Here is a 14708-nt window from a genome sequence, read left to right on the forward strand (position 1 = left end):
CTTCCCTAAACTCTGGTAGCAGCTAATGTAATCGAAATTTCATCCTCCTGTGCTAGCTTAAAAGGAATCATTTGGTAGAAGTACAAATACTCCTGCTAGGATGGATTTGAGCAACCTCAGTAACTGTGTCACCAAATTTCCTATTAGTGACCTTAGTTTCCCAGTATCTAGGAACTGGGTTTCCTGTCTGTCCTGGTTCTTTCTTGCAGCAAACACAGTCTCCAAAATCCAGGGGCTTAAATAACCACTTCTTTCTCTTTCACCAATCCCTTGGTAGACTGAGCTCAGCTGGATGGTTCTCCTGCTCCACATAATGTCACATAGGATTGCAGTCATCTGGGGGCCCAAGAGGTCTGAACATTCAAGATGTCTCATTCATGAGGCTTGTGGTAAATACTGGCTGTCCACTGGGATCTCAGTTAGGGCTGTTGACCAGCATATCTGAGTTCTCCTTTACATGGCTTCCTCACGTGCCTTGGGCTTCTCACAGCATGGTGACTGGGTTATGAGAAGGGAGTGTCTCAAGAGTGAGCAGCTTCAGAAGCAGAAGCGTAACTGCCAGTTCTCTTAATGACTGGACCCAGAATTCCAAGAATATCAGCATAAAGTGAGTTGAAAGGCCAGCCCAGATTCACAGGGAGGGGAAATAAGTTATGCCCTTGCTATGAAGAGTGGCATGTGCATAGAGAGAAGGAATTACTGGGGCCATTTTGGGAGACTAGCTAGCACAGTGTCGTAACACCTAGGAGCTTCGTGCCGACCTCCCCAGTATCTGCTGTCAGATCACTGTGATAACTCGATGTTGGAAAATCTTCATAATTATTCATACAGGCATACCATACTGACATTTTAGATTTTGGGCTATCCAAAGAGAATCATATTCCACTAGTCCTTTCCATGTAAACCAACTTTTTGATTTGAAATTTTCTTCATAAATCTCCTGGAATATTTTCTCTGCTTCTGTTATTTTTAGACCCTGACTATACTGTTTTGGAGAAGGCAATGGCACCCACTCCAGTACTCTTGCTTGGCAAATCCCATGGACAGAGGAGCCTGGTAGGCTGCAGTCCATGGGGTTGTGAAGAGTCAGACACGACTGAGCGACTTCACTTTCACTTTTCACTTTCATGCATTGGAGAAGGAAATGGCAACCCACTCCAGTGTTCTTGCCTGGAGAATCCCAGGGACGGGGGAGCCTGGTGGGCTGCCGTCTATGGGGTCTCACAGAGTCGGACACGACTGAAGCGACTTAGCAGCAGCAGCAGCATACTGTTTAGTGTCCAGTCTGAAAATAGAGCCCAGATCAGTTGTTTTAACAGGAAAAATTTAATATACGGGTTTTATAAAGCAGGTGTCAGAGGGTTGGAAAAGCCAAAGGGGAACACTGACCTAAGACAAAGACAATAACTGCAAGAAGCAGGTACCGGCCCTGGGACTGAGAAAGCAAAGGAAAGAAGTCAGAGTTGTTGGAGCCTCGGAGCTCAAAGAAAGAACCCCATGGAGCCGAGACCCAGACCCCGGAGGGGTGAGCTGCTCGGCTGGTGCCTCAGAGGCGTGAGAAGACAGCCTCGCCGAACTGAGGAGAGGATGACGAGCTGGCTCCAAGAGGATTATAAACAACCTGGAAAGTGGGACCAATTGGTGCTGGAAGCCATGGCTACTGATAAAGTATAGTCGCCGGCTAATGCCAGACACAGACGGCACCATCCCTTCTCTGTCTCCCAGCTTGGCAGTCTCTCCAGTGCCCCTTTGTGCAGAGCCCAATGCTGACAGCTGGCAAAGCACACATGTTTGTGGAATCCCTACCGACCCTAGCATCACAAAGAAGAGTTTGGAGTTGAGAAACAATGGCTTAATAACCTGCGTACTGCATCACACTGAGGGGCAGCAGTTTTACTGAGTTATTTTCTTTTGATGAGTATATTTATAATATCACTTATGGGGATTAGTGCAGGGCGAGCACAGAAACTGCTAAATCTGTGAGTGAAAACATACTTTAATGTACACTCCAGGGGCAATTAGTGAACATTGGAGGGCTCTAATCAGTAATCCACCCTCAGCAGGTAGCTATGCAAACATGGCCATCTGAATCTGCCCTGGGACTTTTATATTAACTGAAGGGGTGTTGAAAGAATTTCCCAATGGTCAAATGAGAGATGTTCAAGATATGTGATGGGCTGGGAAGACTGAATGGGGCTCATAACTCTTAAGTAGTGAAAGAACAGGAATCCCGCATACCCAGCAGCCTAACATGTGGGCACAGCATTCTGGTGTGTGCTGCCTTCAGAAAGAACAGCGGGGCCTGATCTGACCTACTCGCTGGTCTTCAGAATAGTGCCGAGTCCACCCTGGATTAAACCTTTGAGGCCAGGGGCTTGTAGGAGCAACTAGGGAACTGACAGTAAGGTCAACTCATAGAACAGGCTGCCTGTTTGGGGACTGTTGGCTCTAAGTACTTGTGTGTTTGGCAGAATTGGGTCTGCAACGTGCTGTGACAGTGATCTTCCATCTGCTTGCTGGGCAGGAGATCCAGGAGGCTCATGTGTCTCTGATCACTAAGTCTTTTCCCATATTAACCCAAGAACCTGGTGATATCTGAGCAGCCACACTGGCATAGGTTGATTTACAAGGGCTCAAAGAATGCTAGGGGGAGAAGCGCAAGGAGAGGTCATATGTAGGGGCCTGAGTCAGAACAGCGTGGGCAGCAGATCATCCATCCATGTATACACTCCTTCCAGGGCTTATCCCCGGAACCTCAGAACTGTGTGTGTTCAGAAGTCATTTCCTCACCCTGTAGATGATGATCCTCCAGGACTCCAGATCCAAAACAGGCCTCTCCCTCCAGCCTGCTCTCCCTCATCCAGGCCCTGCCCTGCTGGGCTTCTCTCTCTGGCCACCAGATCAATTCTCGTCTCCACTTGGAATGTTCAGTGTCCTGTGGGTGAGGAGGTGGGCAGAGTTCTCCAAGGCAGTCATTAAGCAGCTATGCTGAGAGTTTCACGGTAACCTTTGAAATAATCGGGAGCTGATGAGTCACAACACAAAGGACGGGAGATATTGTACATTTGTTGTTGTTTAGATGCTTATTCGTGTCTGACTCTTTGCAATCCCATGGACTGTAGCCTGCCAGGCTCCTCCATCCATGAAATTCTCCAGGCAAGAATCCTGAAGTGGGTTGCCATTTCCTTCTCCAGGAGATCCTCCCAACCCAGGGATGGAACCTGGCTCTCCTGCGTCTCCTGCATTGCAGGCACATTCTTTACCACTGAGCCACCAGGGTTAGGAAGAGGCTAATCATACAATCTAGAGGGTCTCCACATCCTGCATATAACATGAAGTTTCCAAAGTCTGTTCATAACCATCTCCCACCAACCCCCCCAACACAAACACAAACACACACACTCTTCCCAAAGGGATTACTGATCTCATTTGAGAAATAATCAATTCTGTGTTGCCAATCATGCCCAGAAAAACCAGCCCATGTTTTTAAAGGATCAGGTTTTATGTAAGAAATTCAGAAAATAAAAAATCAATAAATGCATGAGTCAATTCCATGCCCCAGGATGATTTGGGCCTTTGGGAAAAACAGAAGCGGTTTGGCACATTTGGTTATGATTTCTGTTCTACTGTTTGGCTGGGATGGGAATTTTCCAACACATTCGTGCAGTTCATTAAATATGTTATTGTGTTGGCTTATGTTTCTCTTTCAATTTAGGAACTCAGCTCTTAGAAAACATTTGCCTGAAATGAGTCCAAGTAGTTTAGGCCTCAGAAGCAAATCCATTTTGACTAATAAAAGACTAATTTTCTAAATAAGCAAGATGGTTTCTCTTAAATGAGAATCTAATTGTGAAATCCTATATCCTTAAATCTAGCAAATTACTACCAGAGACGCTTCTAAGCCTATGCAACTTGGATCAGATTTCTCATCATCAGAAAAAGGAATAATTTCTCTATCATCAGAATTTGAAATGAGCTTCAAAAACATGGGCCTCAGCTGGCAATTACCTCTTGAAGTAAACAAATCCATATGCTGGGACCCTGAAAGATTTGGGTTTCTTCCATGACTTTTCCCAACCCCTCTATGCACACCCCTACCCTCCCCCCCCCCAAACACCCTCTAACAAATCACTTTCAAATCCTTAATCAGCCTTCCTGTCTGCTCTTTATTGAGGACTAGGAGTGGTTCCTGTCTTTCATTAAATTTTCTTCCTCAAATTCCGAACACAAAACAATACTGTTCAAATTTTCATGCAGAGCAGCTAGTCAGGTGTGACTGATAGACCCTCCCAGCCCTCAAGCCAGACTACATAAATTGACACCTTCTAAAAAGGAAAATTAGCAAGGAACATCTGGGTCTCTTCACTCCGAAATTCATCTAAGAATTAGTCTCCTGGCTATAAATAACTTGGAGCGGTGTATCTCTCAAAGACAGATTCGACCACTCCCTCCTAAGGGAGATATGCCTTTGTCCCTGGACATCCAATCAGCCACCAGAGCTGATCAGTATTCCAGCTGCATCCTCTGAACTGTTGCAAACATTATCAGCCCAGTTCTGTCTTTTTTATTACAGCCACAGGGTAAAGCCTCTCTTCAAATTACTGGGGTAACCTGTAGGCTGTCTTGCAATGTAGCGTGTGGACAAAAGTCTAACAAAGGGGAGATATGTGTGATGAAAATAAACAGCACAGAGGACTTTGAAAAATACAAAGGTTTTGCACATTTTTCATTGCCATGAGTCTTCCACACACACACATATATATACTAGACTTTTCAAACTATATTATTATGAGCAGATCCTCAAACCAAATTGCATTCTTGGTTGTTTGTCCTCACTTATGTATACATTCATTAAGTATTAGGTCGGCCAAAAAGTTTGTTAGGGTTTTTCCGTAAGCTGTTATGGAAAACCCCAAATGAACGTTTTGGCCAACCCAATAAAAACAAAATGAGTACTCTCTCTATGGAAGGCACTAATGATGTTAGGTGCTGGGAATGGTGAAATAGAGTCACAGTTTGCAACCTCATGAAGGTCACACATAGCCTATGAGGGAAGATAGTCAATTAAATTGAAAAAAAAAAAACACAATGCCTGTGCTAAAGACTCTGATAAAATCAGGTGTTGGAGCTTTGGCAATGCAGAGAGGCAGCAACTAATTCATTCCTATAGGAGGTGATATTTACATTGATGTCTGGGAGACCTTTGGAGTAAATAGGGGCGGAAAGATAGATGTGGGGAAGGGAGAAAGAAGAGTGTGTCAGGACAAGGCAGGAGCATGGAAGAAGGCTGGAAAGTGAGAGATAGTATTTCCTATAAATGGACCTGAAAGATGGTCAGGCGAATAGAGTGAGAAGAATTCAGTGAAGGAGGTAGAGAGGTTGCAAGAGAAGAAAGTGGAAAAGTAAGAAAAAAATTGTGAAGGGATTTGGGCTTGACCCTGAGGTCAAGGAAAAGTAGGATTCGTTGTTATTCTCACTTCTTCAATCCATTCATACTACAGAAGTGACCATGGCTTCACAGTAGGCAGAGTGCACATCTCTGCCTTTGGGTTTAGCAATGTGACTCATTTTGGCCAATGGAAAGTTGGCAGAGAATGCCAGAGGAAGCTTGAAGGAGCTCATTCAATTGGACTCCCCCTCCTGCGGTCCTGAGATCAGCTAAGAAAAGGATATGCTTTATGTAGTTGCTGCCCCTTCAGTCTGGGCCTTAGGATGACAGATACTTGATGAACTAGACCTAAATCCAACTAGAAGTCTGGGGTCCTACTCAGCTGAAAATAGCCTTGGCTAGCTGAACTGCCACCAACCTACAGACCCAAGAGCGTGAAAAGAGTTTTTCTTTTGGTAAGTCACTGAGACTTGGGATTGTTACATGGCAAAACCTGACTAAAATACAAAACAGTGGCACAATTTTCTAGAGGGGAGTGACATGGTCATAATTATAATTTAGAATGCTCCCTGGCTCCATTATAGAGAAGAGACTAAAGGAGAGAGAACAGGTTAGAAGAGGTGGAGAGACCAGTTGGGAGATAGTTTTGTTAATCCAGAGAGAAATGATGGTAGCCTTGCCTAGGGTGTCAGCAGGAAAGGACAGAGAGAAGCGCTGATAGCTGTTTGATATTCCTTTAGTGCAGTGTTTTTGTTTTGTGAGGTTTTTTCTTTCTAACATAAAACCTATTTTCCTCTAATACCATGATAAGCATAATCTCGCTAAGACATTAGAACTCAACAGCCTGTTTAGCAGTTCAGCTTCACTTGTTCATTCAGGTATTTATTCTACTGGCTTTTGTTGAATGCCTGCTGTGTGGCAGAATAATAAGATATGACATCCCAACGCCCACAGTACAGGAAGGCAAGACAGATATATAAACAAGCTATTGCAATAGTATGTTGGAAGTACTATAATAAAAGTGAGAATAAAACCTACAGAAACAGGACTTCCTCGATGGTCCAGTGGTTAAGAATCTGCCTCCCAATGCAGGTGATGTGGGTTCAATCCCTGGTCAGGGAACTAAGATCCCACATGCTGCAAGGCAACTAAGTCCACACCCTACAACTAGAGATGCCTGTGGGCTGCAACCAGAGAGAAGCCCACGCGCCGCAACAAAGACCCAGCACAACTAAAAACCAACAACAACAAAAACCCTACAGGAACATAGAGGCCAGTCCTTTCTTAATGTTCCTGGAGTCACTTATATTCATTCATGTGGGCAGGGGCGTTTGTCTCTTATATTCACTAATATATGTCAGATACCTAAAAGAATATGCCTAGCACCCATATTTAGGAGATGACTAATAAATATTTGGGTTTTGTGCTTAGTTTCCCAACTTTGGCTCAAGTTCACCCTCCCATCTCTTTCCAGTCTGGACTACCTCAGATAGCACTCCCAGGAACCCAGGTGGTGGTCAACAGTTTTGAGTAACAAAGAGAGTATAGGAGGAAGACTGAGAAGACATCACACTGGGCCACCAGGAAACTGCTATTGACTTCCCATTTTTTTAATTTATTTATTTGCTGTGCCAGGTCTTAGTTGTATCACGTGAGATCTTTCCTTGCAGGGCACAGACTCTAATTGTGGTACTCCAGCTCAGTAGTTGCTGCACGTGGAACCCGTTGCTCCACAGCGTGAAGAATCTTAGTTCCCCAACAGGGATCAAACCCGCATCCCCCCACATTGCAAGGCAGAGTCTTAACCAGTGGACCACCAGGAAAGTCCCTGCTGTTGACTTTTGAGGCAGAGTTTTGAGAGAGTGCTGGGATAGGAAACCACACTTCAAGTGTCCACATCCTGCTGCTTGTGGTCTTATGTTCTCCATCAGTAGGGATCAGCATACTCACCATTTGAACTGTAGATGCTGGAAAGAAGGTACACAGCTGAGAAGGGCTTAATGAATCCACCCTGGTCTAAGTCTGGCTCTTTGTTGTTACCGTCTGTGAACTTTCTCTCAGAGATCCTGATTCACACTAACCACAAGGGACAAAATCATACATATGAATATGCATCATGATTAATTTTTGTTGAGAAATAATAACTATTTTGTGGACTTGTTTTTTCTTAACTGTCTGATCAGTATACTTTTTCCTTTAAATAAGCTACATGGTGTGTCTATTTATCAGAAGGTGGCTTGAGGTATATGGAATTGGAGCAAAGAAAGAGAGTTTAAATACAATTAGGTTTTCCTAACCTGATTTAATTTCATGAAGTGTCAGGCCTCTTGGAGGGTATTTATTGAAACTTCCAGAACTGAAGGTGTACTGAGAGTACACAGGCTGCAGCTGGCCTGAAGGCACGGTGGGCTGCTCATCCTGAACACTGCTAGCCAGAAGGAGCTTGGTCAAGAAGTTAGCGTGCTTCATTTAGTCAGTTTTAGAGACTGTCTCCTCATGACAGTGTATAGAAAGGCACTGCCCATATCTCCCTGCTCACTCTGTTTTTTTCTAGTGCTCCATTGCTGGCCACCCTTGTTTCTTTTTTTTTTTTTTAATGTATTTATTTTTCATTGAAGGATAATTGTTTTACAATATTGTGTTGGTTTCTGCCATACATCAACTTATATCAGCCATAGGTATACATATGTCCCCTCCCTCCACCCTTATTTCTGATTCACACTTGGGTCTCTATGAAGCCTCTGTAGGGAATTCACTCCATCAAGGCCCTGGGGCCTTCCCACGTGGAATGCTTCAATACAAAAGAGTAGACTAGGTGGATAAAATTTGTTTAAAGAAAAAAACAGCAAGCGAAGCAGTGCTAAATAAATGAAAATTTTGCTGGCTCTTCTTATAAAGCTGGATGTAGTGCTATATAAGGCCGGCACACTGCTTTTTTAAATTTGTCTATTTATTTATTGGCTGTGCTCCCTCAGATCCTTATAGTTATGGAGGCTGCCTTCTCCAAGTGGGTTCAAAGGTGTACCCCTGACCCACGAATTTGCTTCCTGGGACTAGAATTAACAGGAGACTCTATTTCACATCCTGGCCCCAGCACATAATTGAGTTACTGCCTTGTTTGAGGTTTTGCTTACAGGGAATACTTTTTTGCTATTTCTCTTGAACTTGGGAGTTGACGCAGATTAGGGGCTGGCATTCAGCCATTACCTATAGATACTACCAGGCCAAGTAGCCAGTACCTCCATGGGAATATGAGTTCATAAGCCAAAATAACCAGATATCTGAAGGAGATAGATAACTCAAAAGGAAAACGGCAGACGGGAAACCAAGGCTGAAGGTCATGCAGCGCACCCCGGCCTCAGGCACTCCCACTCGGATTTTGCAACCCCATGGACTGCAGCATGCCAGGCTTCCCTGTCCATCACCAACTCCTGGAGTCTACTCAAACTCATGTCTGGAGTCTACTCAAACTCATGTCCATCGAGTAGGTGATGCCATCCAACCATCTCATCCTCTGTTGTCCCCTTCTCCTCCCGCCTTCAATCCTTCCCAGCATCAAGGTCTTTTCCAATGAGTCAGTTCTTCACATCAGGTAGCCAAAGTATTGGAGTTTCAGCTTCAGTATCAGTCCTTCCAATGAATATTCAGGACTGATCTCCTTTAGGACTGACTGGTTTGATCTCCTTGCAGTCCAAGGGGCTCTCAAGAGTCTTCTCCAACACCACAGTTCAAAAGCATCCATTCTTTGGTGCTCAGCTTTCTTTATGGTCCAACTCTCACATCCATACATGACTACTGGAAAAAACATAGCTTCGACTAGACAGACCTTTGTTGGCAAAGTAATGTCTCTGCTTTTTAATATGCTGTCTAGGTTGGTCATAACTTTTCTTCCAAGAAGCAAGTGTCTTTTAATTTCATGGCTGCAGTCACCATCTACAGTGATTTTGGAACCCAAGAAAATAAAGTCTCTCACTGTTTCCACTGTTTCCCCATCTATTTGCCATGAAGTGATGGGACCAGATGCCATGATATTAGTTTTCTGAATGTTGAGTTTTAAGCCAACTTTTTCACTCTCCTCTTTTAGTTTCATCAAGAGGCTCTTTAGTTCTTCTTCACTTTCTGCCCTAAAAGGATGGTGTCATCTGTACATCTGAGGTTATTGATATTTCTCGTGGCAATCTTGATTCCAGCTTGTGCTTCATCCAGCCTGGCATTTCACATGATATACTCTGCATATAAGTTAGATAAGCAGGGTGACAATATACAGCCTTGATGTACACCTTTCCTGATTTGGAACCAGTCTGTTCTAACTGTCCAGTTCTAACTGTTGCTTCTTGACCTGCTTACAGATTTCTCAGGAGGCAGGTCAGGTGGTCTGGTATTCCCATCTCTTGAAGAATTTTCCAGTTTGTTGTGATCCACACAAAGTCTTTGGCATAGTCAATAAAGCAGAAGTAGATGTTTTTCTGGAACACTCTTGCTTTTTTGATGATCCAACAGATGTTGGCGGAGAAGGCAATGGCACCCCACTCCAGTACTCTTGCCTGGAAAATCCCATGGACAGAGGAGCCTGGTGGGCTGCAGTCCATGGGGTCGCTGAGTCGGACACAACTGAGCGACTTTACTTTCACTTTTCACTTTCATGCATTGGAGAAGGAAATGGCAACCCACTCCAGTGTTCTTGCCTGGAGAATCGCAGGGACAGGGGAGCCTGGTGGGCTTCCATCTATGGGGTCACACAGAGTCGGACACGACTGAAGTGACTTAGCAGCAGTAGCAGCAGCAACAGATGTTGGCAATTTGATCTCTGATTCCTTTGCCTTTTCTACATCCAGCTTGAACATCTGGAAGTTCATGGTTCACATACTGTTGAAGCCTGACTCAGAGAATTTTGAGCATTACTTTGCTAGCGTGTGAGATGAGTGCAATTGTGCGGTAGTTTGAACATTCGTTGGTATTGCCTTTCTTTGGGATTGGAATGAAAACTGACCTTTTCCAGGAACCTGAGGCAGAAGTAATCAAATCGACCTTTTCAGAGTACAAGTATTTCTTACATGGTAGTGACTGAAAAGATTCTATTATTCTACTCCAGGAAGATGCTGCTATTAGTCTACATGAAACAAAACTGAAACAGAGAATGAAAAACCCAGATGACTGGTTTATTGAAAGCCAATTGTATGAAAGAGAGCATCTACTTATGTGGTAGGTGACACTCATGTTTACTTCCAGGTATATTCTTCTCTACTTCTAGGTATACAGAGGATTATACTCCTTCTGCCCTTTAAGTGAGACACATCTATTTGACTACTTTAGGTTCATGAAACAGAAATGGAAGTAATGTGTGCATGTCTGGTCATAGGATTTTTCTGCCAGTGATAAACACTCTAGTCCTCTTTCTCTGCTGCATTAAATCCTGAGCCTCACTTTGAGAACTGGGCATGATAAAATGGAATCTGCATCAGTCTACCAATTTATGTTGGATATGTAGCACAAACAAAAAGTAACTCTTTGTCATTTTAAGCCAATGGGATTTTAGGGCTGGTTTCCCAAGCTTATCTTGGCTGATATAAGTTAGTGTCATAAATGTAGAGTATAATGACCCAAGAAGTTGATGAGAAATAAATATTCTTGAAGGGAACACCAAACTCTAAAAATCTGAATACTTATATTTAACAACAAAACTGTTGTATTTTAAAATTAGTATTATCTAATATTTATAGTTCATGTTGATCCTGGTATCTCAGAAGTTTATTATATGACAGTGATATTCTGCTTCAGCCAAATACTGATTTTTAACATGTAGCTGTTTTTTTCAGGGGGGTGGGATCAAATCCACGCCCCTTGCAGTGGAAGTGTGGCGTCTTAACCGCTGGACAGCCACGAAAGTCCCTAATATGTAGCTATTTTCCATTCAGCCAAAATGTATACTTGGTGCCCCTCTAAAAATATATGCTATATAAAATGATATGAATAAAAGCCTGACTGTGCATTCTTTAAGACAATTACTTGACAGAAACCTGAAACTATTTGTAAAGTAGATCACATTTATTCTAAGGAGAATACCTTGATCTTCTGGAATACAGATGGTTTTTACTGCCACCTTGCATCCTCTATCTTGTCTTTTCTGCTGCCACCAGCTGCCTTCCATGACTGATAAATTTCAGAAACCAGCAGGATTCTATTTAGTGTTTTGTTTTGACTGCTGGATCCCTAATGTGAACATCAAGTCAGTTGAATAAGTAAAAATTTAAGTTGGGAACAGAAAAACACAATCAACTCATTTCCTACATATTTTGGATAATCAGATAGCCACAAAGTATCTGGTTTTTTTCCCAGCAAGTGGTCCAGACAAGGCTTTAGGCTAACAAAAGAGAAGCACTTTAATTCTTAATTTTCTCATCATAGGAAAAAACAGTTAAAAACTACAGTCCTTATACAAGAGCAAACAAAAGTCAGTTCAAATACAATAGTGTAGCAACAGTCTTAGTGTAGTTTTAAGCTTCAATAACTTCAGAAGTACAAACTCTATGAACTTACACATAACATCACTTGAAAAATAAAATTTTTTTAATTTCTTTCATGTTTCTTTGGTCTCAGAAATTTTTGAACAGTAAATATAATTCAGTTTTTTTGTTTCAGTCAATGTTTGCCTTCCTTTGGACTAAAAAATTTGAAATTTAAAATTATTCAAAATTCTCCAAGTTAAATAACTGTAAAAGAAATATAAATAAATTTTCAAGTGATGCTTTTTCAAGTTTGTAGCATTTATACTTCTGAAATTATCAAAACCTAAAACTGCATAAAGACTTTTGGGATACCTGTACATGGAAAACTGTGATATCACAGGATGCTTGAATATAAACTTTTATAATTATACTCAGCTTGGTTTGGCTAGGAGGTTAAAGCCTCTGCCTGAAATGCGGTAGACCTGGGTTCGATCCCTGGGTCCGGAAGATCCCCTGGAGAAGGAAATGGAAACCCACTCCAGTATTCTTGCCTGGAGAATCCCATGGATGGAGGAGCCTGGTGGGTTACAGTTCACCGGGTCGCAAAGAGTTGGACACGACTGAGTGACTTCACTTGTTCAAAATAAATTGAAACATTTTATTACAACACATAAACACACATATATGCAAGAAGATGTAAAACTGAATCATAAGGTTTCTTGAAGCTTGGAAGAAATGGTGCTAAATTATTAAAACTTTAGGAAAAGTATGGAAGAGTGAAGCAAATGAGTAGCAGTATCTCTCATACAGGTTTCTTGTATTCACTGTATTTTTACTTTGCAAGAGGCTGAGGGGGCATTTTTATTTGGGATTCTTAAGATGGTATTCTCAATATTTCGGTATCAGTATTACTATTGCTGCTGATGCTTTTTCAGAGAGCTAAAACAAGTTTAACTTTTAAAGGCTTGGGCATTAGGAGAATGCAAAACACACACACACACACACACACAACTCTATAAATATTAGTTTTCCTTCTCATTGGAAATCATCTAGTTGACTGGTTCTCAATCTTGCCTGCAAAGTAGAATGACCTGTTTAAAAAACACGGGGGCTTGGGTCCCATTCTGAGATTCTGATTCAATTGGTCTAAGCTATAGAACGGGCAACAGGAATTTTTAAAGTTCCCTGGTGATCCTAATGTTACAGCCAAGGTTGAGAACCACTGCTCCAGGCCAATATATAATCAAGTACATGTCAACATACAAAAATATGTAAGGGTGTTTAGAAATTTTTTTTTTTAACGTAGCACCAATCTCAAATTTTATAATGGAAAAGGTTGAGAAATGAACCTAAAGCTCAAAATATGTTGAACAAAATAAGCCAGACACAAAAGAGTACTTACTGTATGATTCTATTTACACAAAGTTTTTACAAAGAAAACGAGGGGTAGGAATAGGTGGAGGACGAGAGGGTTAACTGAGAATCGAGAGAAGAAAATTCCCGAGATGGAAACGTTCTCTATTTTGATTAGGGTACATGGAAGTTATCAAAACTCAGCGAAACAGTTGAAATCTGTATTGTGTTTTTTCTGTGTGTAAATAACGTTTCAATAAAAAGAACGATTGAACATAATTAATTTAAATCTGGATACCTAAGACAGTCTGAGTGGCGGAGACGATTATTATTTCGGATGATCCCAAACTCTCACTAGATTAAGAGGAACTACACACCCCAGACCAGAACCAGAGAGAATGGAGACCAGACAGCAGGGAGGGCCAAAGACTAACAAATCGCTAGAGGGCTCGAAGCCGTAAGCTAGCTGATGCCTAGGCTGTGGCGCCCAAGTGTTCCGCGAAAATAAGCCCCCGCTCACTTTTCCGGTGCGAGCATCGCGGGCCGAGTGTCCCACCAGAAGGATCCGGAAGGAAACGAGGCCACTACGAGAAAGGAACCCTTGGCAGCTTGGTCCCTGCTCAGATGCTGGGGCTGTAGGCGCCGCGCTGTCAACTGGTTGCAGCTCGCAGGGAGGACGCCGGCGCTCGCCTTCCCTGCGCTGCCCCCGCCGCTGCCATGATTCCGGTATCGCTGGTGGTAGTGGTGGTGGGCGGCTGGACTGCCGTCTACCTGACCGACTTGGTGTTGAAGGTGAGGGCCTCGGGCCTAAGGCCCAAGCCCGTGGTGCTCAGGGTCAGGGCGCGGGACCCGAGGTCTTTTCCCCTGCTCTGTGCCTCCCGGAACGGAAGCCGTGCGGCCGGTGTCCACTTGCGGCCTTCCGCGTGGCGCGCGGTCCGGTGGAGTAAATAAAGCCCGGCTGGTTGCGGGAAGGGAGTGGCGACCTGCGTGACAGCCGCGGTCGCATTGCGGGGCTCCGTAGGCCCCGCAGCCATCGGGTCCTGCCCGGGAGGCGCCGGTAGTGGGCTGGGGAGGGCTCGCCAAACCCCACCACACTGCCCCTGAGAGGAAAATAAAATGTCTGCCTGAGAAAGGCATTGTTTGCCCTCGTTATCTTTAAGGTCGCGACTCTCCAGAGAATCTGGTAAATCAAGGTGTGATTTACATCAGTGGTTTCAGACTTTAAAGTGCGTACGATCGTCTGCAGTTCCGGTTAAAAAGCACATTCTGATTCAGCAGATCTAGGCCGGGGGCCTAAGATTCTGCATTTCTAGCCCGTTCCTTACTGCTGCCAATGCCGCTAGATAACTGACCGCACTTACAGGTAGCGAGGATTTAGATAACTATTAACTGCTCGAATTCTACTTTGTATCTTAGACGCCGTTTCTTCACGCTAACCTCCCCCCGCCCCCCCGCCGCCCCGCCACTTAATACCCGTCCCCCTCCGCCGCCGCAGACCGCTCGTACGCAGCCCATTCTTA

The 14708-nt window shown here is 43.6% G+C and overlaps 1 protein-coding gene across 4 annotated transcripts in view; it reads left to right on the forward strand.

Annotated features, from left to right (window-relative positions):
* Positions 1-14708, forward strand: part of MBTPS2 (membrane bound transcription factor peptidase, site 2) — a 93012-nt gene that overhangs the window by 32650 nt on the left and 45654 nt on the right. For 3 of the 4 annotated variants that reach the window (XR_011446296.1, XR_011446297.1, XM_070291447.1), the window contains exon 1: positions 13574-13980. The exons of the other annotated variant lie outside the window; for it this stretch is intronic. Coding sequence is in view for 1 of the 3 variants with exons in the window: in XM_070291447.1 (XP_070147548.1) it covers positions 13906-13980 (75 nt within the window). In the remaining 2 variants the exon portion in view is untranslated. Of the gene's footprint in view, positions 1-13573; positions 13981-14708 lie in introns of those variants that run through there. 4 annotated transcript variants of the gene reach the window in all.

This window comes from Ovis canadensis, chromosome X (genome assembly GCF_042477335.2).
Source record: "Ovis canadensis isolate MfBH-ARS-UI-01 breed Bighorn chromosome X, ARS-UI_OviCan_v2, whole genome shotgun sequence".
Taxonomy (NCBI): Eukaryota; Metazoa; Chordata; class Mammalia; order Artiodactyla; family Bovidae; genus Ovis; species Ovis canadensis.